We start from the raw sequence: 23,863 nt of genomic DNA, 5'->3' as shown, positions 1-23,863 counted from the left end.
TGGCTCCATACATAGTTTCATGCCAGACCGTTAATGGCCTACTACTACGACTGACAACCCAGAATGCCTTGGCTGCAATGTTTGACAATCGTAAGGTTGCGGAAAATGACTACCATGACAAGTATAATTACTTAACCACTACTCTGGTTGTGTTCAACTATGCCAAAGTACAATTGGGACAATATGCCCCTAATGCTCGAGTTTGACCAAGTTGTATATATTGATGTAGTTGGATAAGAGTGTAAGTTATCTTATTTTTCGATATGCCAACAATTGCCTAACGAGTACTACATTAGTGGTGTTCAACATATGCCAATACAATTGCACCTGAGATAATGGTACAATGGTAAACCGTCTTTCTAATTTTTTTTTTTAAATATCTAAAGATCGAATCTTAACTTTAACTGGCTTAACAAATAAATTTTTTTAATGAACAATTGAACAAGAGTTTAAGTTATATTCATCTTATATTTTTTATATATTCATCGAGTATGCATCATACGGGAACATAAAGTAATTTAATCTTTTTATTATTTTAATCTAGTTTAATATTTATGATATTTTTTAATAATTTCTATCATTTATATTTTGAATCATTTTAGGTGTTTTAGATTTTTAATATGTTTAGAATTTTTACCCTATAATTTTTTGTTGTTGAATATGGGAGTGTGTGGAGATCAAAAGTAATTTGCATCTTTAATTTTTTTTTCCTAACATTTCTTAATTAAATGCTTACGATATTAGAATTTGCATCATTAATTTAACTTTAAATGATAAAAATATTGGAATACAATTTGAATGTTGCACATGTATATTACTCTTTTAAAATTTTAAAATAAGAAATATTTATATCTGTGATTCCTTTTCTTCACAGGAATTAGTATAGCTTTGTCATTTAAGAGAGGATGAGATAGGAGTAGTCTTTCGAAGATGTGTGTACAATCAAAATGGCATATTGAGATTGGGATGTAGAGATAGAATATGGGTCTTTTAGTTAAAGAGAGAGTTTATGGTGAGGATCTTAGGCACAGATTATTCCGATAATCCAACATAAGATGTTAGTGCATTGTCACCTCATTCATGGATCCAATCATCCTACAACTGAGAGATTTGGGCTCACTCAGATAATGGTGGCTAATTGTTTATGCCTTCTTTTGCCACCACAGGTTACTACTAGGCATCCAATTAATAAGCTTTTCAAGTAAGAAGACTTCATATTACCAGATGATCATGCCTCCACAACATTGATCGATCTTCAATGGGCATGCTGAAGCCTGATGATTATGATTCCACAGTCGTCTTGTTCATCAATTCAGGGTGGTACACAAGACTGATAGCAATGCAAATTCCTGGGAACATTTTCAGCAACTATTGTTGAAGGACTTTACCATCTCAGGCAAGGCGAAGTATCATCTCCATGCTCTGCCGTTGGAGGCAGTTTAACAAGAAGCATCAGTAGCCTTTCAGTCAAAGGCCTGGGGCTTGGGCATTTTCCAGCAGAAGAGTTTTGGCCTGACTTTCGAGTCCTTGGAAGCTCTGGAAGAACAAGTATGAATGTCAAAGGCAACCGAACAAAACAGGAAGTGCCCTTTAAGGACTGAGAAGAATAAAATAGCACTATAAGAATAGCATCTACATGGGATTCACTAATGTTCATGACTGTAAGGGGACAATAAACAGATCCAGGCAACAAAATTTTACAGCTACCTTATACTAACAAGTGATGGTTCAATTGCCTTTTCACCTACATTTCCTTGTTCTTTATTTTCCCCTGTTGGTAGTTTTGATCGTGCTAAATGTCGAGTTTGGCACCATATTTTAGCTCAGCAAGCAGGCCAAATATCAAATAAATTCTATTTTAAGTTGTTGACTGATTTTCAGCATGATTTTGAATGGTGACAGCTATGACTAAATTTTCTCACAGTGGAGCATGCCGAATCTTGAAAAAACACCTTAGGAGGTGTCTGAAGGTTGTGGGATACAATATCACTTGTAGAGAAAAGGATTTTTCTCTCAAGGAAAGCTTTTGTGTTACTAGAGGTGAAGTTTTCAGATTTTTCCGTTAGTGTTGAAAGAGTTTGCCGTGGATTGAGAGGATTCTTGCACAAGAATTAGACAATAGTTTGTCTAAATTTCATTGGGCAAAAATGAAAAGGACGCCCCTTTTTATTGGAATCATAAAGAGGCGCTCATTTTCCATTTATTATCAAAAGGGTGCCACATCCCGCCTTACCCTTATTTTTGCGCTATTGTAGCAGCTACAAGATCATAGTTGTTAGGCAATTGTATCAACTACACAGTTGCAGCATCTATAATCTCATAACTGCTACAATATAATATTGATTGGTATTGACTAGAAATAAATTATCTATATTGTAGCAGTTATGATTCGTAGTTGTTATAATATGATGTTGACTTATGTTTACTACCAATATTAATCAGTGTTGATTAGAGATGAAGTGTCCATATTACAAGAGCTATGAATTCTAATTGCTACAACACAGTGATATTAGTGTTGATTAGAATCAAAATGCTATCCAAATATAATGTTAATTAGTAATGATCAGAGATGAAGTTCCCATATTGTAGCAACTATGAACTATAGCTGCTACAATATAATTTATTTGTATTGATCAGAGTTGAAGTTGAAGTATCTATGTTGTAGCAGTTATGAACCTATAACTACTACAACAACATCAAAAATAAGGATAGTTTTGGAAATAAACATCTACTGACACAGGATGGAACGTCCTTTTGATAATAAATGGAAAAAGGCACCCCTTGGACAATTCCAATTAAAAGGGGCGTCCTTTTGGTTCCACTTTCATTTTCTATTATCTCGATTCCCTCCCATTTTCATTTTTCTTCTCTCATATTATAGATTATAAACTAATGTCGATCCACATAAATTGCTCATTTTTCTGTGTTTATGCTATTGTGGTTGAGATACTAGCATAAGTGGTGTTAGAGTGGTTTTTAACCTCAATAAATGATGTCAAAGACACTTCAAAATATCAAAGTTGAGATTGTAAGACTTGGAGTGGTGTATCAGAAGCTTCATAGTGGGTGGAGCAGTTAGTCCAAAAGGCACATAGATTATCTAAGCATGACAGAGACTTCAACAAACATTGGAGGATTCTCAATCAGAAGGTTAGATGAGAGATTTAGTTATTGTTAAAGACAATTATGAATATCAAATTTGTTAATGAAGTAGGATCTACAAGAAATTTACTTGGCAAAAAGAAAGGGAAGTCCCTAAATATAAGAGTTATTGGGAGATGATGGAAGCAAAGCAATCAGTGCCACTAGAACATGCCTTGCAAAGTGCATCATCCATACAATTAACAGTGAAACTATAAGATAAGACAACAAGTAAAGATTAAAGGTACGTTAGATATCGAACATTATCATTAACCATCTCTTACAAGACCATTGTAAAAGTTGCATATGACTGATGATGGAAACTTGATGGAGCAACTAAACATACTCCATGGCAGAATGAAACTATTGTTGCATATGTTGATCAAATGAAGGAAAATGGTATTTTTAAATCTAAGTGGGATTCGCTAATTACATAGAGCAGGGGCAAGACAAGGCATTCATAGCGACGAAGATCTCGATAGTGTAGATCCAATAGATCATTAGAGAAGATATTCAGTGTTGTAGGTCCAGCACATGTGGTCACATTAGAAACAATAGTTTAGAGGTGAAGGTAAAAACTGAATATCCTACAGAAAGCCAAGGTTGAGAGCATTCTGCTCTTCATCTCAGAGGAAAAGAACGTCTCATCTATAGCTTGGTATTTAGATTTAGCTTGTACAATACATGATTGCATCAAGGAGGAATTGTTTGACTCTTGATGTACCATAAATCTAACTTAGAGGTAAAGATCTAAGGTGACGATACATCAAACTCAACCTAGAGGAGCACAACCTATATTGGCAAGATGACCTTTTTCCATAAGTTGAGGAGAAATCTAATTTCACTAAGTCAATTAGATTTAGAGGTAGCAGCTAATAAATTTCTAAGGTGGCTCATGAAGGTGGATCCACATGATGCATATGATATGAATACATTTCCAAAACATGTACGATGGTTAATATATGTAGAGTGCACAGGTAACACAATGTATCTCAACAAATAAGACAAACATAAGAGCAACACTGTTAGATTATCTAAAGTGGAGGGATCAAAGAGACCTTGTTTTATGATTTTTTTTTTCCTAGGTGGTTTCCAGCATGAGTTGGCATGGGAATGACTAAGACACAATTTTTTTCTGTCAGTAGAGCATTTCATATCCTAGGTGGCACCTTTAGATGCATCTGAAGGCTATAGGAGACAATTTTACTTGTTGAGAATAGATTTTCTTCTCAAGAAGCTTTTGATGTCAGAAGCATGAGAGGTGAGATATTTAAATTTCTGTATTGATATTGGGAAAGGAGTCTAAGGTGGATTAAAAAGGCTTTTGTACAAGGTGTAGACAATGATAGATTTTCTATTTTTTATGGTTCTTTCCTCTCATATTATTATAGACATAGATTCTCCTTTGTATGTTTATGCTATTCTACTAAGGGAAATGAGAATTTCACCATGTGATCCTATGATGGAAATTAAATCTTTCTTTTCTCTCCTGTATTTGCTTTGTTATCCATTTTAATCATCTTTCTTCATAATCAAATGCCATTCCAAACATTAAATATAAATAAAAAGTTTATAAAACATATTAATTAAAAAAACATTTCCTATAATGTTTAAAAGGGAAATTATAATATTTATGATCCTTAAATTTTTATTGTAAGAAAGATAAATAGTTAAATACCTTAATTGCATATATTCAAGATGCTAAGTTTTAAAATAATACATTTATACAATAATATTTTAGAAAGGAAAATATACAAATAGTATATTTATGAGAATATATGTGATACTTTGTCTTTATTTAAAGTTATTTTTAAATGAATTTTGTATGTATATTATCTCAAAATTTTATAATATACAAAAATGACATTAAACATATGATCTTTGTTTATACTTGATTCTATAAAATAATATTGATGTTGTAAGTAGGCCGAAAATGTTAATGTTTTCGTAACAATGCAACTTCTAAACTTAACCCTTGATGGATTTGGAGCTTACAGGTTATTTTTATGTAACCAAAATCATGCATAAACTAACAACTGCAAATGCTATCTCAAGTACTCATTTGCAGGCGACATACTATGCGACTAATGTAAAGGATTGGAAATTGAATCAGAAGAAATATGTCATTTGAAAATTGTTAGAACTCACATGTTCTCTTCTCGGGAACTGCAGGTGAAATGGGAAGCTGAGCTGGAATTTTGAGTATAAGGATCATACATGCAAAAGTATGTTTCAGATGCTTCATTATCAGGGATACTTAGTTCCGATCTGTTTTGCTGTGGTATCCTCAAGCAGATTGTAGGAGCAGTATTAGATGAGAAGAACCTCCTTTGGAACTTTAGCCTTCTAGGGAAGCAATTAGGTTGAATTTCTGGTTTTGGGACTCTGACATATTCACTCATTTCACCTAATTTTCCTGAGGGATCTGCTTCAACTTTTCCATCTTTTTGCACTTTGCCCTGCCCATCTGCTGCTGCTTCTGATTCAGCATAATGAGCATTATCATCTGTCGTTGGGCTGATCATTTCTTTCATCTCAACACCATTTGCTAGTTGATCACCAGCAGATTGTGAAGCGAAAGGTGAAAATTTCCGAGAGTGATGAGATGAATAAATCTTGGAAGAATTTTCTATCATTTCAGATGTGTCAATCTCACCCTCATCACTTATTGTCGAAAGTGATAATTCTTTCTTTCTCCCAGAACAGTTTAACAAACTAAATGTTGATTTATTTGTTTTAGCCACCTTTCTTATTGATTTTGGGACAAATTTGATTCTGACCTCAAGATTGCGACCCAGTACATGCCGAAGTGCACATGCTATTAATTCTTGCGATTTCGCTGCCCTGGATACATGTTCAGGATTATAAAATTCTATCTCAGCCACAGTAACACCTGCAATTTTAAAGAGAATACGAGTCCATCACATTTTTAAATCTCATTTGCAGGAGACTTATAGTGGATAATCAAGTAGAGTTGCAAAATTTAATAGAAGAAAGAGAACTTCCACTTGAACCTACACAATTTTTGTACTACTTGAAAATTGAGATATCATGTATATCAGTGATGGTAGACTTTCTATGCAATGAGAGCTACAATAGCACTTCACTTTCCAACTGACAGTACATTGACCCTTGAAGATATAACTTGCTCAAATGTTGTAAGGTACCCATTCAAGGAGGGGTTCGAATAGGAGCACTTAACTGGTAAATGAAAGAAACAAATAATAGTTCACATCAAGATTTCAAATCTCAAACTGTGCTAAAGTTTTGGTTTTTGACTGGAATTGTTTCGGTATCATGTTAATGTGTTTCGATGCATGGTGCATGGTGCCAGTAATAGATTGGAGTTGAAAAAGAAAAAAGATAAAGCATATGAAGGAGATATTGATTGTGCCAACTATGAATTTAAATCTTGTATTATGTCGGGTGAAATGATCGAAATATATTATTTGGTAAATTACCAAAACTCAATACCACTCGACACAAAGGTACAGCTCAAAATTTTGAACATTGATGCTAAGTGGTATCAAATTTTGGTGCATTACCATAATAATACATTTCGACCGTTTCCCCCAAGTACAGTACGAGGTTTCAAATCGTGATTTACATAATAGTAAATGATCCATCTATTTAGCACCTCTACTTTTCAAGTAATAAAAAGACAAAAGAATAGTATATCAAGAAAACTCAGTCAGTGATTGAGTCAGTCAAACATGGAAAATATGAAAGAAGAGAGCAAGATTAAAGCTATATGGAACAAATTTCTTATTATACCTTGATGAACATACACTGCTGACAAACATCCTTCTTGTTGTAGAAAGATTTTAAAAGAGTTTGACTGACATCTTTGTGTGACTTGTCTCCAGATGCTTTCAAATTTTTTCCCGCTGCAGTTTCTATCTGAACATACTGGTTTGTTCTGGTTAAGAGAATAGCATACGGAGTTCTTACCATCCCACGCATTGGTCGTGCTTAATTTAGCATCATCTGTTACAGGGAAGATTATTTCAATACACATAAAACTTCTGTTAGAAAAATTTAGGATTTGCTAAAAATTTAACGACTCTTGCGTATTCAGAGTTAGGATTATTTTCAGCTCAAATGTCAAAGAAGAATAAATCTTTACCTCTCAAATAAGGCATTTCTAAGGAAGGACGGGAGCTGTTGACTTCGGCAAAAGGAGAAGATTCTAACGTGCTTAACTGTAAAAGGGCAACAGTGAGCCATGTCGCTTGATTCTTTGATGACCTCAACTGCTTCTCGGTGTCAGAAAGAACTTTTAAGGCGCCTCTAAGTTTTTGCATGCCAATGTCAGATGCTGCAAGAGGGGAAAACAAGGTTAGGGATGAAATTGAGGAAAAGAAAAGGTGAAGGAATGCATAAGCAAACCAAGAAAGAGGAAAATAATATCTGTTTCTCACACACCAGAAATTGCAACAAGCAGACAAGAAATAACAATCGCATTATAAGAATTGAAAAATATCAAAATATGCAATGAATTGATGATAAACTACCAAAGTGATATGTTTTAAAAAGTAAGAATACAAAGAGTTTAGTTAAAACCATGGTTTAAAATCTCCACCCGTATTAGAATGTTTGGGTTTATGACCGAAACGATAGGATTTTGGTATCATATCGTAATTAAAAAAAACCTATATATTAAAACAATAAAAAATATTAAAAATAATTTTTAAAATAAAAAAAATATGGAGTTGTGCCCCTATATGGTAAATAAATATTAAAAAACAGTCTGATGCACGAAGCTCCCTCTAATACGAGATCCTGGGAAAAGGTCTATTGTATGCAACCTTACCTTACTTTGCAAGAGACTTAACGAAATTCAAACTCGTGATCTCTAGGTCACACAGCAACAACTTTAACGCTGCGCCAAGACTCCCCTTCTATTTGATAAATAAATAAAGGATAGCCTGATGCACGAAGCTCCCGTCAATATAGGATCCCAGGAAGGAGTCTATTGTACGCAACCTTACCTTTCTTTACAAAAGGTTATTTTCGAGACTCGAACCCATGACCTCTAGGTCACACAGCAACCACTTTACCGTTGTGCCAAAACTCCCCTTCCATATGGTAAATAAATAAAGGTTAGCTCGGTACACGAAACTTCTGCTAATGCAAGGTCCCGAGGAGTTTATTGTACGCAGTTTTACCTTGCTTTGCAAGAGACTTTCCGAAACTCGAACTCGTGATCTCCAAGTCATATGGTAATAACTTTACTGTTACGCCAAAGTTCCCTTCTTCCGTAAGGTAAATAAATAAATAAATAAAAATTATTATTATTTATTTTTGAAATTAAAACAAATAATATATATATATATATATACATATAATAGGCAAATTTTATTAAGGTTTGATTAAACCTGTTTAGATTATCCTTATTTATATTATCCTTATTTATAGCTAAGAGTTTGATTAAAATTATTAACCTAAGTTTACCTTAGTTTAATTATTAACCTTTAATTTTTCCATACCTCGTCGTCCTACATCCCCACCACGACCCCGCAAAGGTCGCCATTGGATTGTTGCCCCTCCGAGACCCCACGACAGCCCACACTTTTGACGACAGGCGAAACATCAAATTTCGCATCATTTCACCAAGCACGGTACGAAGTTTTAAATCATGATTTAAACTCCCTTTTGTCTCTGTGTTCCAATGGAATTCTACATTGCAATAACTTAAGTAGGGTCAAATAATGGAGAATGTCATTCCAAATGGTCCAAATAAGGCCCCTCTCACCTTTTTTTTTGGTACCAAATACCATACATTCCCTAGAACAACTTGATTTATTTGGATTAAAAATGTTTGGTCGAAAAGCTTGAGTGACTAAAAGAATTTGAAAATAATTTTTTTGTAAAAGGAGAAATGTTTTTAAATTTAGAAGTAAATTTATTTTTAATTTGTTTCAAAAAATATATATAATTTAATTAATTTCAGATAGTGATTAAGTGAAACAAAACAACTTGAGTGGCTAACAATTTTCTTACTAAAAAATTAGCGGCAACTATCTATCTAATTCAATAACTAATTTTTTATTTTAACAAAAATTAAAATAAATTAATTTCAACAAGTTAAAAATTTAGCTTACTATTTACTGAAATAACTCAAAAAAATTTATAAAATAAAAATATTTAATTATTTTAAATTTAATTGACATTAATTTTTCAAAAAATAAAACATTTTATTTTGTCTAATTTTAATCCATCAAATTATTTCAGCAAAGAACTTAATGCAATTATACCAATTAATTTGATTATTTTAAAATAATGGAAAAACATTTACTCAAAAGTTGAATAGAGATTTTTCCTCTTTCAAAATTTTAAATAAGTTCAGTTCATTGACCATATGAAATGAGTATTGCCCATTTTTTCAAATAATGCATTTTTCAAAAAAGAAACTCAAAAGCATTCTTTTTTTTTTTTAAATAAACATAATATAATTTAGTTAACATCAAACATCTTTGAGAGTCTTGCATGAATGTAGTTTTTACCAAGGCTCTTAGATACAACTCACACTAGACCCTCAATCCCTTATAGTTTACATGGGTAGACCAAATATCACTTCCCATCATTGAGCAATAATTGATCCCATCAAAGGGTTTTGACAAAATATGGTGTGGCATCCACCCTATAAATGTGTTTCATCCTTGGTAGATACTGTACGTACCCTTGGTTTTGATGTTTATTTACAGGGCTATTCACTGCGCTCTACCCAGTCCACCCGATCCAACAAATACTAATTCTACAATCATTGTATCCCATTACGAAAGAGAAAATACTTGTATCCTTAGACACGTGGTAAGAGAACCAAATTGAACGTGACCAAATTTGAACTGACTGAACAAAAGCCTAAGCCACAGAAGAACCAAATTGAATGAGACCAAATTTGATCTTATTGAACCAAAGCCTAAGCCATAGAAGAACTAAATGTTTAAATGATTTAAGTCAATCTCTTCACCTTCTTAGCCACTGACAAATTGAAAAAAAAAGACCTAGTGCATTAAGGTTAGCACCAGTAGCTCACCAAAGGACCATCTCTAAAGTTAAAACAAATTTAAGTGAATTCCAAAATATAACTCTAAAGAGTTGCTCGATGACTTATCACCTTATGAATCCAATTCAAGATAAATCTTATTACTTGAGGTTCACAATTACCAAATCTACCACATTACTATATGATCCCTCACAAACTAATCAGCGTGTCATCCAAAGGAAGAGAATCTACACCAACAATCTATAACAACAACAGGCAAGTGTGTGCCCATGCACATGTGCTCAACATCCAAATGGAGAACATCTATACCAACAATTTATAACAACAACAATCTGTGTGCGTGCTCAACATTCAAAGGGAGAACATTTACACCAACAACCTACAACAACAATATATGTGTGTAGATGAGACGACGAGAACAACTCAACTTCTAAGGGGAGATCAGCTACACCAACAATCTACAACAAGAAATAAACAACAATTTTAAAGTGTGGTTTACATGAAATAAGCTACGATGAACTTAGTTTTAAGTTAGTATAATATTCGGGCCCAACTTAACAGGTGAGTTCGTTCATTTTTTAGAAGGTTATTATAGAGAATGATTTTGGACTATAGACTAGTCCATGACATACGGGACTTAGACAGGAACGTCAAGCCTTAAGTGGTTGCTCACGACACATTGGTTTGCTTTTACATGAGAAGTTACAAGCTAATTAGGATGGTTTGTATGAAATAAGTGAAATCCCATGTTATTACACAGAATGATTTTGGATGAGATTCCATGCACTTAGTTTAAATTTGGTCAAGTAGTTAGGCCCAACTCAACGGGTGAGTACTTTCATTTAGGTGGTTATTATAGAGCTTCGTAAGCATGCTAATTTCAGTTGATAGTCGTGATTTTTCCATGCCTAGGCTCTCCCTCCCTCTCATGATTTTTTTCTATGAGAAATTATGAATTAGTTAGGTATATGAAATAAGCGAGCTACTGCGAACTTAGTTTTGAGTTTGGTCTAACGGTTTGAGCCCAACTTAACAGGTGTCTTTCATTTGGGTGGTTGTTATAGAGAACTTTCGAGCCATGCTAATTTCAGCTGATAGTCCTGATTTTTCCAAGCTTAATCTCTCTTTCATGTTTATTTTTATGTGTGTGTATGAGAGAGAGTTAACTATTTATGATAATTATATAACCTTTAGTTTTGAACCGGAAAAGGTCCTTATAGCCTTGAGTGTTAAGGTTGTTGGCTGACAACCTATTTCAAAAACTTGGTTGATGACTTATAGCCCTTTCTTTTTCTCCTCTGTGTGTGTGGGAGTGTATGTGCATGTGAGAGAGATGATTTGAATTAATTTTTATGATAATTATGTAACCTTCAGTTTCAGACAAGATAAAATCCCTAACCATACACATTTCAGCTGATACTCATCACTTTTCCATGATTAAGCTCTCTCTAACCATAATAATTTCAACTGATGCTCATGTTTTTTATGTGCTTAGGTATTCTCTCTCTCGCTCTCTCTCTCATGCTCTTATACTTTTTTCTAATTTTCCCTCGGGATGGACAGTTGGTTAGTGCATGGTGGTGTTGCCACCATGAAGTTTGGGGATCAAATCCTAGCTAGTAGCCGGGTGCCTGCCCTCCTCATGCGTTATTCAATTGCCCAAAACTAGTAATCACCCGTGATTTACCTCTTCCGTGTTGGCCAAGGGACAAATTGGGGGAGGCGTTGGGGGCGAGTGAATCGCCTTTTGCCACTATGCTTGTGAACCTGCAAGCTATAAGATCATTTGAGTTAATTTTTTATGACAATTAGTTGACCTTTAGTTTTGAACAAGACTAAAGTCTTTTACAGTCTTGCTGAGTTAAAGTTGTTGATTAATGACTTATTTCAAAATTTTGAGGTGTTAGTAAATAAATAAGTGTCGGAGATATTTGTCAGAGATAAAAAAAAATTATAGAATTTAAAATTGTTAAATATAATAGATTTAGTCTTATATGATCTATCGAGATGGCCTTGATTTGGTAATTCAAGGCTACTTAGCTAGGAAGGCTGAGCTGCCTGGAAAGGCTGAGTGCATGAGTCACACGAGTGTCGAGTACCCGCCAAAGTGTCGAGTGGGCTGAGCTACCAAGTGTCCAGTGGATCAAGCCGTCGAGTGTCCGAATTAACCAAGTGTCGAGTGGGCCAAGTTATAGAATGTCTGACCTGACCGAGTGTCGAGTGAGCCGAGTTATCGAATGTTTGACTTGACCAAGTGTCGAGTGGGGCAAGTGTCCGAGCTACCGAACTACTGAGTGGGTCGACTGTCATGTGGCCCAAGTAGGTCAAGTGCCAAGTCGTCGATTGGAACAAATTGTCGAGTGCCTGAGCGTTGAGTGCCGAGTTGCAGAGAGTTAAGGCTAAGTGCCAAGTCTAAGTAGGAACCTAATGTTGAGTTATGTCTATGATAGACATGGTTTCCTTTAAATAGATTTGTCTCCTCCTACAGTGCTTCGAGGTTACATTAGACGACTGATTCCTAGGATACAATGGCATGACCACAATCACAACCAAACACTGGTTGTTTATGCCAAACGAAACTTATACCCGAATCACAAGGAAGCATAAAAAGAGCTATCTTATTCGAATAAAGGTCATTTACTATCTTTGCCTACCTGGATTGAAACGCCAGCAGTCGATTATCAATGGTATGTCGTTACCATCTGAGAGGCTACGGATCTGCCTTTAATGTTCATCTGTTTGGACATTAATGTATTTGTGACACACTTGAATAGACAGGAAAAATAATTCATGTAGCAAAACATTAGCTGGTCCGCTTGGGTAATTTTTACCTCGACCTATCCAACATTTGACGTACACAGATCACGCTCGCACACAAGTTAACTAGATTTAGTACAATCCGAGCCCTAAATCTACACACATAATGTGTAGGCGCGGGAGTGAGAGAGTCTCTCACCCATATGTGTTCACAACACTAAGGCTACGTTTGGTAGGGTGTAATCTGCCTTGTAATGTAATCAGGATTACATTACAAAGCTAATTATTTTGTTTAGTTTAATTTTAAACTTGTAATGTAATATAATATGGATTACAAAAGGTAGTGAAGTTTTATAATCTGGATTACAAAACAAATACTATGTAATCCGATTACATTACGAAATCACTATTTAACCAAAATTTAAATACCGAATATACCCCTAGTCCACTGAGGCCACCGTCGGCCGTTGTCACCGTCGTCGATTGCCGACGGCCGAAGGTTACAGGTGGCGGCGACCGGCGGAGGAGGCCAATGGCGGCGGCGCTGGTTGCCGCAAGCTCCGGCAGAGGTGCGGTGGCCGCTGGTTGCCGCAAGCTTCGGCAAAGGTGCGGCGGCCATCGAGGTCGCAGAATATTTTTGTTATTTTATAATAATACGAATTATATTCCTTATTAAAAATAATGGACACCAAACAAAAGAATGTAATCACCCTTGTAATCAAAGATTACATACATTACATTACCAAACGTAGTAATATAATCAAGATTACATTACATTACATTACAAATTTGATTACATTACAAGCTAGATTACATTACACCGAACCAAACGTAGCCTAAAGGTTGTGATTTAATATAAGTCATCTTCATGCCACTAAACTTCCAATATGGGACTAAAATCCAGAACACATTGGCGTTATTTGTGTAAACATTTATACATCTCACCAGGACTCTCCCTGATACAATTAAGTTTTCATGGTTGTGCTCATTTTTGGCCACGAACTTGCCTAATTTTGTGAGAGGTTTTAAAAATTTGTATTTTAATTCCCTTCGAAACGGCTTCACTTCTCTCTTGCATAGGTGATTTTCACTCAAAAAGATAAAGATCATTAAAAGTCGTGTGCTTATCCTTTATACCTGACGAGTATCATTGTTTCATCACAAAAATAGACATTGCAATGTGATCTACCAAATGTTAGGTTGTCTTATTGAACATAGCTCTTAGATTCTCCGATCATCATTGATTGGGTTTCCTTTGCATCAATTTATTCCATATGCTTAAGTCTCATTTCTCTCGATGAGCTTGTAACTAATTCTCTATTTAATGTTAACATATCCATCAGATTATCCTCTGACTTTACATAGTCAACAATGATAATACCAATTGAGAGTAGTTGTTCAATGGTATTGTGTTTATGATGTATATGTCTAGACTTATCATTATTCAGATGACTTTGTACCTGTCTAATGCCTGATTGGCTATCACAAATCGTTGGTATGGGCTTTGGTCAATTAGAAATATCTTCTAAGAAATGACAGACATTCAACTTCTTAACTACACTTGTAAGGGCTTCCAACTCAAATTCCATAGTGGATCTAATTTTCTACTAAGAAGATTTCCACTACTATTTCGGGTTTAAACCTATCAGGTTCACCTCTTAGACCATAATTCAATAGTCCATCTCCAACCCCCTTTCAAGCCAAATTGGCCTCTCGACTTTCCTTGGTTCTTGCATTTAGAGGATTTATGACCGATATGATCACATTAGTAACATGCCATGAGTGCGCACAGCGCATCCAGCAATGATCCATGACCCAGGTCATGCAGCAGACTAGCGAGAGTCATTACGCATCGATGTGCATTCAAGCTTGGACCACCAGCACAGCCAGCAATGATCCATGTCCTAATCCATGCAACGGACTAGGTATAGTCATTCTGTATCCAATCAGAGCATTCCATCCCACAATGCTTTAGTCATTATCTTCGTGTTATATACATTATACAATGAATCAGCAAGGCGATTGAGGATGTAACTCCCATAAGGAACTCAAAATGGTTTCATGCGTCAACAACACTATCAACTTGGATATCATTGTCATCCTCAAATGGCTTAGGAGATTCCTATGTTAAGAACCGAGCCAAATTAGTGTGGTCAGACAAAAGATCATCTTCTGCCATCATCCCTTAAAGTTCAACCCAATGAACTTCGTTGGCTTCTCCTCATAGCTAACTCGAATAGTCACAACCGGTGTAGAGGAGACCTACAAGTGTTGAGCATCAACATTATCTGTGGTAAGTTCAACAGAGTGAATATGTTTCAAGACTATTGGAGATATTTGCCGAAGATAATAAAAATTATAGAATTTAAAATCACTAAATGTAAAAGATTTAATCTTATATGACCGAAATGTCCTTGATTTGTTAATTAAAGGCTACTTAGCTGGGAAGGTTGAGCCGCTTAGGATGGTTGAGCCGAGCGAGTGTCAAGTGGGCTGACTACTGAGTAGCTCGAGTAGGCCGAATGTGCCTGAGTGTCGAGCTATCGAGTGAGTCGACAGTTGAGTGGCTTGAGTAGGGCAAGTGTTGAGCAGCCGAGTGGGTCAACTGTTGAGTGGCCCGAGTAGGCTAAGTGTCAAGCAACCCAAGTAGATCGAGTGTTGAGTAACTCGATTGGATTGAACTGCTAAGTGCCCAAGCACCGAATACTTGAGAGTTGAGGTTGAGTGTCAAGTTCAAGTGTGAATCTTCTGTCGAGGCATGTGTTAAACACAATTTCCTTGAATTAGATCTATCCCCTCTGACAGTGCTTTGCGGTTACACGGGACAACTATTTCTTAGGATACGATGGCACAACCATGATCACAACCAAGCACTAGTTGTTCATGGCGAACGGAACTTATACCTAAACTATCATAGACAAGCAAAAAAGAAGTTATCGAGTGGATTGCTAGGCAAAGAGGTGGAGAAGGTGGGAGATGAAGTTGGATGGAATATTACTCTTACTAATTCTCTCGTCCGTTGGTTTTCTTTTCTCCATTATCTGCCCAGGGCAGGAGCCCCCTTATATAGGCTTTGAATCATGGTCGCATTAAACATGTTGATTAATGGCAGAATAAAGGTCATTTATTTCCTTTGTCTGCTTGGATTGAAATCTAGCAATTGACTATCAATGGTCAACTGTTACCATCTAGGCGGCTATCGATCTGCTATTAATGTTCGTCTGTTTGGCTATTAATGCTTCCATTACACACTTGAGCAAGCAGGAAAAATAGTTTATATGGAAAAACATTAGCCGATCCGCTTGGGTAATTTTTGCCTTGACCCGTCTAACATTCGCGCGTGCAAGTCGCGCTCGCACAATAGTCAACTAGGTTTAGTACAATTCAAGCCCTGGCTTTGCATACAGCCTTGCGGGCGCATGCATAACAAAGAGTCTCTCAGTCATACGTGTTCACAACACTAAAGGTTGTGATTCAATATAAGTTAGCCTTCATGCCACCATACTCCCAATGTGGGACTAAACTCCTAAACATATTGGAGTAATTATTTTTCCATCCATTTTCATTCACTTTTTCTAACAATCCACCGCATGAATAAAAATTGGGATTACACATGATAGCATTCAACAATTTAATCCTGTGTAAGATAGGTAGATGTAACTCTTTGAACCTTCTCTTATGAAGATATGTTTACTTTACTAGCTAACCAGTAGACATGATGTCTTTAAATTTTCTATCATTTGTGTAAACATTTACAAATCTCACCTACATCTTTCTCAGATATAGCTCAATTATCATGGTTGTGTTCACTTTTGGACATGAACATTGTGAGAGGTTCTAAGAATTGTATGTTTCAATTCTCATCGAAGCAACCCCACTTCTCTTTCACATAGGTGATCTCTACTCGAAAGCATAAGGATCATTAAAAGTCGTGTGGTTATGCTTCATACCTCACGACTATCACTGTTTCATCATAGGAATAAACATTGGGTAATTCCCTATGGCGATCTACTAAGCTGTGCCATTGAACCTAATTCTTGGAATCTCTAATCTTTTTTTGCACTACCTTATTCCATAGGCTTAAGTCTCATTCCTCTCAATGAGCTTGCAATTAACCCTTTTGGTTAGCGAATCTGTCAAATTATCCTTTGATTTTACATAATCAACATTGATAACATCTGTTGAGAGTAGTTGTCCAATAATATTGTGTCTACGATGCATATATCTGGACTTACCATTAATTAGATGGCTTTGTGCCCATCTAATAGTCGACTAGTTATCACAAATCGCTAACACAGGCATTGGCCAATTGAAAATATCTTCTAAGAAATAACACGGGTATTCAACCTCTTGACCACACTTGCCAAGGATTACAAATTCATATTTCATCGTGAATCTAATTTTTTGCTTAGAAGATTTCCACTACTATTTTGGGGTTGAATCTATCAGGTTCAACTCTTAGACCACAAGTCAAAAGTCCATCTCTAGTCCCCTTTTGACCTAGATTATCGTCTCGATTTTCCTTGATTCTTGCATTATGAGGATTTGTAATTGATTTGATCACATTAGCAACATGTCATCAGCACGCAAAGCGCATCTAGGCTTGGACCACCAGCATAGTTGGCAACAGTCCATGTCCCAGCCATGTACAGACTAGCTAAAGTCATTACTCATTCACCCGGTGTACGTCCAAGCTTGGACCACCGGCACAACCAACAACAATCCATGTCCCAAGTTGTGCAATGGACTAGCTAGAGTCATTATGCATCTGACCAGACAATTTCGCCCACCCCCATAATTCCTTAGTCATTCTCTTCATGTTATACACATACAACGAATCAATAAGGCGATTAAAGATGTAGCTCCAGCAAGAAACTCAGAATGGTTCCATGCATCCACAAGGTGTCATGAACTCAGTCAAATTAAGTGTGGTCAGACAAAAGATAATTTTCTACCGCCACCACTTGAAGTTCAACCTAGTGAGCTTCGCTAGCTTCTCCCCATGATTAACTAAAATAGTCATAGCCGATGTAGAGGGGGCCAACAAGTGTTAAGCATCAACACTATTTGTGGTCATCTCGGTCATCTCAACTGCATGAATCTATTTCAAGATTGTTGGAGATATTTGCTAGAGATAATAAAAATTGCTAAATTTAAAATTACTAAATGCAAAAGATCTAGCCTTATCTGATCTACCGAGATGGCCTTCATTTGTTGATTCAAGGCCGCCTAGCTGGGAAGGTTGAGTTGACTAGGATGGTTGAACTGCTTAGTGCCCAAGCATTGAGTGCCCAAGTTGACCAAGTACCGAGTGGGCCAAGCTACCAATTGCCCTAACCGACAGAGTGTCGAATGGGCTGAGTGTTCGAGCTACTGAGTGGACCGACTGCAAAGTGGCCCTAGTAGGTCGAGTGTCGAGCAACCCGAGTGTCGATTTTCTAAGTGGGGAGACTATTGAGTGACCTAAATAGGTCAACTATCAAATGACCTAAGTAGGCTGAGTGACGAGCAACTCGAGTGTCAAACTATCGAGTGCTCGAGTGTCAAACTATCGAGTGCTCGAGTGTCAAACTATCGAGTGCCCGAGTGTCCAACTCTCGAGTGCTCCAGCATCGAGCCAAGCCAAGTGTTGAATCTGAGTGGGAATCTCATATTGAGTTTTGTTAAGGCCTGTGTTGAACACAATTTCCTTAAAACATATTCATCTCCTCCGACAGTGCTTCAAAGTTACATTGGGCGACTATTTTCCATGATAAAATGACACGATCATAATCGCAACCAAACATTGGTTATTTGTGGCAAGCAAAACTTGTACTCGAACGCTATCACAACACCAAAGGTTGTGATTTGACATAAGTCAACCTTCATGCCACTAAACTCCCATTGTGAGACTAAACTCGCAAATCTATTGGAGTTCCTTGTCCATCCATTTTCATTCACTTTTTCCAAGAATAAGTTTATGCATTGCTTGTTTTATCTCAATAATTTGTTGTTTGCGGTATTTTTGGAAATCAGATTTGACTAATTTACATAATGAGGAAAAATAAATCCTAGAAGGTTACTTAGTTCCAATGACAAAACAACTTTTTAATGTTTTTTTTTTTTTTTTTTGCGTGTGTAATTAGCATAGTTACATACCAGAATGTCTCTGTGTAAAGCTTCTACCTATTTCAGAAAATCCACATCTTCCAGCAAGAATGTCCATAATAACATTAGCAAGTTGTGATACTAACTGCAAAGGGTCAATCCTTGTCATCATGAGGTCCCTAGCTCTTCTAACTGTATTAGCAGTGTCAGAAGATAAAGCCAAATCAAGCAAACTGAGCAACTCATCATCAGAAACAACTCCTATCTGTAGAGAAGCAATTTATTAGAACTTTGAATATTCTGTGAAACAAGCTTAGAAGAAAATTCGATCAAATTCTTCTATTACTGTACAATATGCAAAAGGAGAAAGTTTTGAAAGGCTATGACAAAGGAGAAAAACTGACAACTTACAAGCTCATTCACCAAAGATAAAGTTATTCTCTTTCCAAGTAATGCAAGCTGATCGAGCAATGTTTCTGCATCTCGAAGAGAGCCATTTGATTTTGTAGCGATGAAGCCTAAAGCATCCATGTCAAATTGCAATTCCTCTTCTATGCTTATTTTTTCCAATCTGTAAACTATATCAGCTTCCTTTATCTTTGGGAAATAGTATCTTTGACACTTTGATAGGTAACTGCGAGGCCATGCATCAATGTCGGAAGAAATCAAAATACATAGTGCATGTCCAAGTTTCTCATCAAGGCATTTAGAAATTGCTGCCCATGCTTCCTCTCTCAAGGATTGGCACTCATCTATTATGAAAACCTCATAACGAGATGTACATGCACTCTTGAAAAGGGACTTAAACCTCTCTTTGTGATTTATTTTAGAAGCATCAAGCTCTTTGACATTTCTACTTCTTCCAGAGAATAGGAATACACATTCTTGGCAAAACCCACATGGCCTATCTTCATCCTCAGATACACAATTTAAAGCAGCTGCGAAAATCCTTGCAGTTGATGACTTACCATTACCCTGAGGACCATGAAAAAGATACAGTGGAGCAATCTTTCTTTTGGTAATGGCATGCAAAAGAGACTCTGATACTACATTCTGTCCAACCAACTCACTGAAGGACTTCGGCCTATATTTCTGGCTTAGACTTCTTGGATTTTGTGGGTATGATGTAATATTCATACAAACTGTATCAGTCTGCTCAGCAGATAGTAAAGGCATTTCCTGTTCTTCATCATCCGAATAAAAATTCCGACCCGTGTACTTTGGTGTTCCTGACCAACAGTAGCTGATTCCGCATCCACTAAAATGTGAATCAATGACATCGTTGGATTTGGACTGTGATCCCACAGTTGCACTGCCTATGGTGCATTGTCTTGACCGAGTAGTATGAGCTTCATTTGCTGACAGACATGGACTTCCAGCCAAACTCACCAGAGAAGGTTGTTTCCCCAAATTTTTATAAAGAGATTTCTTCACTGTTGCAGTATTCCTGTCAGCCAAGTCAAATACTCGCTCTCTATAGGAATTCACTTCCTCTTCTACATGGGTTATGGAATGCTGAACTCTTCTCCGATCCAATGTTTTACGTGCATGATTTCTGTATTTCTTTTGAGTCAATTTGACCATCGGTGATTTGGATCCTCGAATTTTCACTGCATATGGTTTTTCAGGAAAAGGTATGGTAGAGCTAAAATTTGAACCAGAGATGCTAATAATATCATCATTTTCATCTCCCAAACAACAATTCTTCGTCTTAATAGACTTGTGTTTATTGTTATTCTTCTCCGAACGAGCAGCATTTGAAGAATTGGCCACCAGGTTCAAGTTTTCTATTACTGCAGTGAATTTGCTGAGGGAGTTGGTCGACGGATCCCTCAGGGACCTTACTCTCTTTAGAGCCACTAGAGTTTTAGAAAGAGGAATGTCAACCGAATGCCGCGAAGCCTCAGTCATCCTTGCAAATGCTGTTGATTCAACCTACTAAAATCCACAAAAATCGAAGAAAACATGTTTCATGCTCCGTTCGTGAATTATAAGGATTCATGGAAACCAGCGACTTGGCAAAAATAACAATGACCTGCTGTTTCTCGATAAGTTAATTGGAAATCAATTGGAAGCAGCCATTACATCAAGCTACTGAGTTGCCCCAAGCCAATCATCAGGTGCTGCTTAACCATCAATGCAGAAAATGACTGCACATGTCAACTGATAGAGCTTAACTCGAACAAAATGAAGTTACACTTGAACGTTGACTGGCAATCAAAGCTCAAAATAAAAAAAAAATAAGAAAATGAAAAGAAAAAGCAAAAAGAGAAAACTTAACTTTTGCTCTAAAAGAGTGTGCAGACATGAAACTAAGAAACTGGGGGAAATCACGAATGGGGAAACGATGGAAACACAAAGTAGGACCGTACTCTCTCACCATTTCCCTTGACCTAAAGCCCTCCATTTTCCATACAAGTAACTAAGGGAAAAGGTAGTTATCAGCCTCCACCACCCAAAGATTTCCTCTGCTTTACAGTTTCAAAGGGGCAGGAGGAAATGGAGTTGCACTAGAGCAAACACACTCACCGGCCACAACTGCAGCCTTGGGAGCAAAGCCATTGCTCCCATGCTCCAAAGATCCGACCAGAGCCGTCCTTGAGCTACCTCCACTGCAATGCCCGAGCTCCACTCATGGCAGCAGAAGCCAGAAAAACGCCGAGGGAAAACAATGTGTGGGCGTGGGTGAATGTGTCAGACAGTGAGAGAGAGAGAGAGGGGAATCAGTCACTCTGTCAGTGTGAGAGCGTGATGGCAGAGCCGTAGATAAGAGGATACAGGGATGCAATCTTGGCTTGCCTGCCTCGGGAACCCTCAGCAGGGATGGCATTCTCGTAAATAGCCGTCAACAGTTTGAAGGAGGACTGGGAGGAGGAAGGCAGCCGAGCCGAGGGAAGGAGCAACGGCAGAGATTGAACTCGGCTCGGAATCCTTGGAGATCCTCAACGGTGTAGGTGCGCATTAACTACGTCGGCCTCGAAAGATACCCGTTTAATGTGCACACCCAGTACTTGTCGTCTTGTTCAGTGTCGTCGCCTGTTCCCTGCCATGGCATGTTTCGGAGGGTTGTAGATGCTATCCACGTGCTTCCTGCTATCTTAATCTTATTGTAAGCCTGGTGTTGCCGTTCAGACAAATAGCTCCGCGTCCAGTTGAGGGCGAGGTTATGAGTTCGAGATGGATTAACGTGAATTAGTAGTGCTTTGTGGGCTGAAGCCGGCTGCCGAGGCAGAAGAGGCAGATGCAATAATGTCGTCCGACTATCGAGCGCAGTAAATGGGAAAATCGAGCGCTGGCCAAGGATCACGTGAGACGTGTTAACGGAGCGGAGAAGGGAATTAATTGGGGCGACATGGAGGAATAGCGAAGAGCAGTGCAGGCGAGTTGGTGTCATGCATGCCCCTGCCAACCGCCGCTCCTTAAGCCCTCCAACATTGTTCTGAATTGAATTGAACAAGAAGCCAAGTAAAGTTGCTTCTGTATTGCGTTGCTCTGAATTGCTTTATTTTGATTTAAGGCCTTTAATTTCTTGACTAATTCCTAAAGTGAGCTCTTGAGTTCCATGCACTCGGGCATAGTTCAGTGATAAGGTGCTTGGCCCCACGGGGTTATCCGAAGTGGTTGAGGCGTAGAAATTTGCCCAATGAGAATGTGGGTTCGAATCGCGGCGGCAACAAAGGCATAAATCCCTTATCCCCGTGCCCCTCAGCCCACTACGCCCTTAACCCCTTCGACTACCGTGATTAACCCTCCTCGTGATAGCCTTGGGCAAGGTCCACGGGGGCGCTTGGGGCGAGCGTTATCGCCTTTTTTTTTTTTTTTTTTTTTTTTTTGCCCAGTGATAAGGTGCTTGGCGGATTTTCAAAGCATCACAGTTTGATTCTTGATTAGGGGGGTAAATGAATTAAGTCTGCTTATGAGTTATTCGAATTTTGATTCGATAAAAATTGGTTTAAAATCGTTTAATGAGACTTGTTAAGATAAATAAACTAAGTTTAAGTTTCATAATATTTGGCTCGTTAGTTCGTGAACATATTTGTTAAGCTCATGAATTAATTTTTAAATAAAAAATAATAGTTTTGATATTAAATTTATAGATTTTACACTCTACTTACTTATGAAACATATGAACAAATATATTACATTTTTTTATTAGAATAAAATTATAAATTTTAATAAAAAATATTATAATTTTTTCTAAATATATAATTTAGTTTTTAATAAATATTTAAATTTATAATTTATATTTATTAAGTTCGTTTAGGCTCGATAAAAGCTTGAATAAGTACGTGGGTGATGAATATATTTATTAAATAAAGCTTGAACTCAGCTCGATTATAAACGAGTCAAACTCAAGTATTCAAGAGTTTGGCTCGGTTCGGCTCGATTATATCCCTATTCTTGACTAGAGCATATGTTAGGAGGTTGTGAAATCATCCTCGGATCAAAGTTGATCAAGTTGACTAAGTTTAAGTAAATTCAAGTTTGAGTTTCGATGTTTAAACAATATGTAAGAAAAGGTCAAGTAGGTTAAGGTTAACTGGATACTTGATAAAAATGTGAGAGGAAAATTAAGTAGGTCATGGAGGACCAGATACTTGACTGAGAAAGTCCTAACTGAAAAGCTACGCAAGAGTAAAGTCCTAAATGGAGATTAGGTAAGACAAAGTTCTAACTCGAGGATTAGGCAAGTGAAAAGTCATAACTACGGTTAGGCAAGGACCACACGTTGACAAAGATAAGTTCTAACTGTGGTTAGGAAAAGTCTAAGTGAGTCAAGGAATATCGCATGTTGGCAAAGGGAAAATCATAACTGTGATTAGGCAAGAAGAAAATCCAAGTGGGTCAATGAGGGCTATACTTGGTGAT

At 37.0% G+C, this 23,863-nt stretch overlaps 1 protein-coding gene across 10 annotated transcripts; it reads right to left on the bottom strand.

Moving 5' to 3' along the window:
• Positions 1 to 969: 969 nt before the first annotated feature.
• Positions 970 to 21,920, bottom strand: LOC122041924 (protein STICHEL-like 2). 10 transcript variants are annotated; one of them, XM_042601811.1, is made up of 9 exons: positions 21,524 to 21,918; positions 21,375 to 21,416; positions 21,030 to 21,144; positions 19,406 to 20,932; positions 19,046 to 19,259; positions 7,268 to 7,459; positions 6,916 to 7,128; positions 5,290 to 6,034; positions 970 to 1,536 (listed from the first exon to the last, which is right to left on the bottom strand). In XM_042601811.1, the coding sequence occupies exons 4-9, from the start codon at positions 20,903 to 20,905 to the stop codon at positions 1,464 to 1,466; spliced, it is 2,937 nt and encodes a 978-aa protein (XP_042457745.1). In that variant the 5' UTR covers positions 20,906 to 20,932; positions 21,030 to 21,144; positions 21,375 to 21,416; positions 21,524 to 21,918; the 3' UTR covers positions 970 to 1,463. The 10 variants fall into 10 exon arrangements, with proteins under 10 accessions (XP_042457745.1, XP_042457749.1, XP_042457747.1 ...); XM_042601815.1 differs by having other exon boundaries at positions 19,406 to 20,929; XM_042601813.1 differs by having other exon boundaries at positions 21,030 to 21,117.
• Positions 21,921 to 23,863: the final 1,943 nt, after the last annotated feature.

The sequence above is a fragment of the Zingiber officinale genome, chromosome 2A (genome assembly GCF_018446385.1).
Source record: "Zingiber officinale cultivar Zhangliang chromosome 2A, Zo_v1.1, whole genome shotgun sequence".
NCBI lineage: Eukaryota > Viridiplantae > Streptophyta > Magnoliopsida > Zingiberales > Zingiberaceae > Zingiber > Zingiber officinale.
The sequence above is the reverse complement of the archived record's forward strand: the minus strand, read 5'-3'. Positions and strand labels throughout refer to the sequence as shown.

Bases quoted from the DNA above. Each gene is read 5' to 3' on its own strand.
- LOC122041924 (XM_042601806.1), bottom strand. From the start codon at position 20,905: ATGACTGAGGCTTCGCGGCATTCGGTTGACATTCCTCTTTCTAAAACT. The intron at 7,460-19,045 runs GTATGTAACTAT...CCCCTCTTGCAG, and splicing joins CTTTACACAGAGACATTCTG to CATCTGACATTGGCATGCAA. The intron at 6,035-6,915 runs GTATAATAAGAA...TTAAAATTGCAG, and splicing joins AGCAGTGTATGTTCATCAAG to GTGTTACTGTGGCTGAGATA.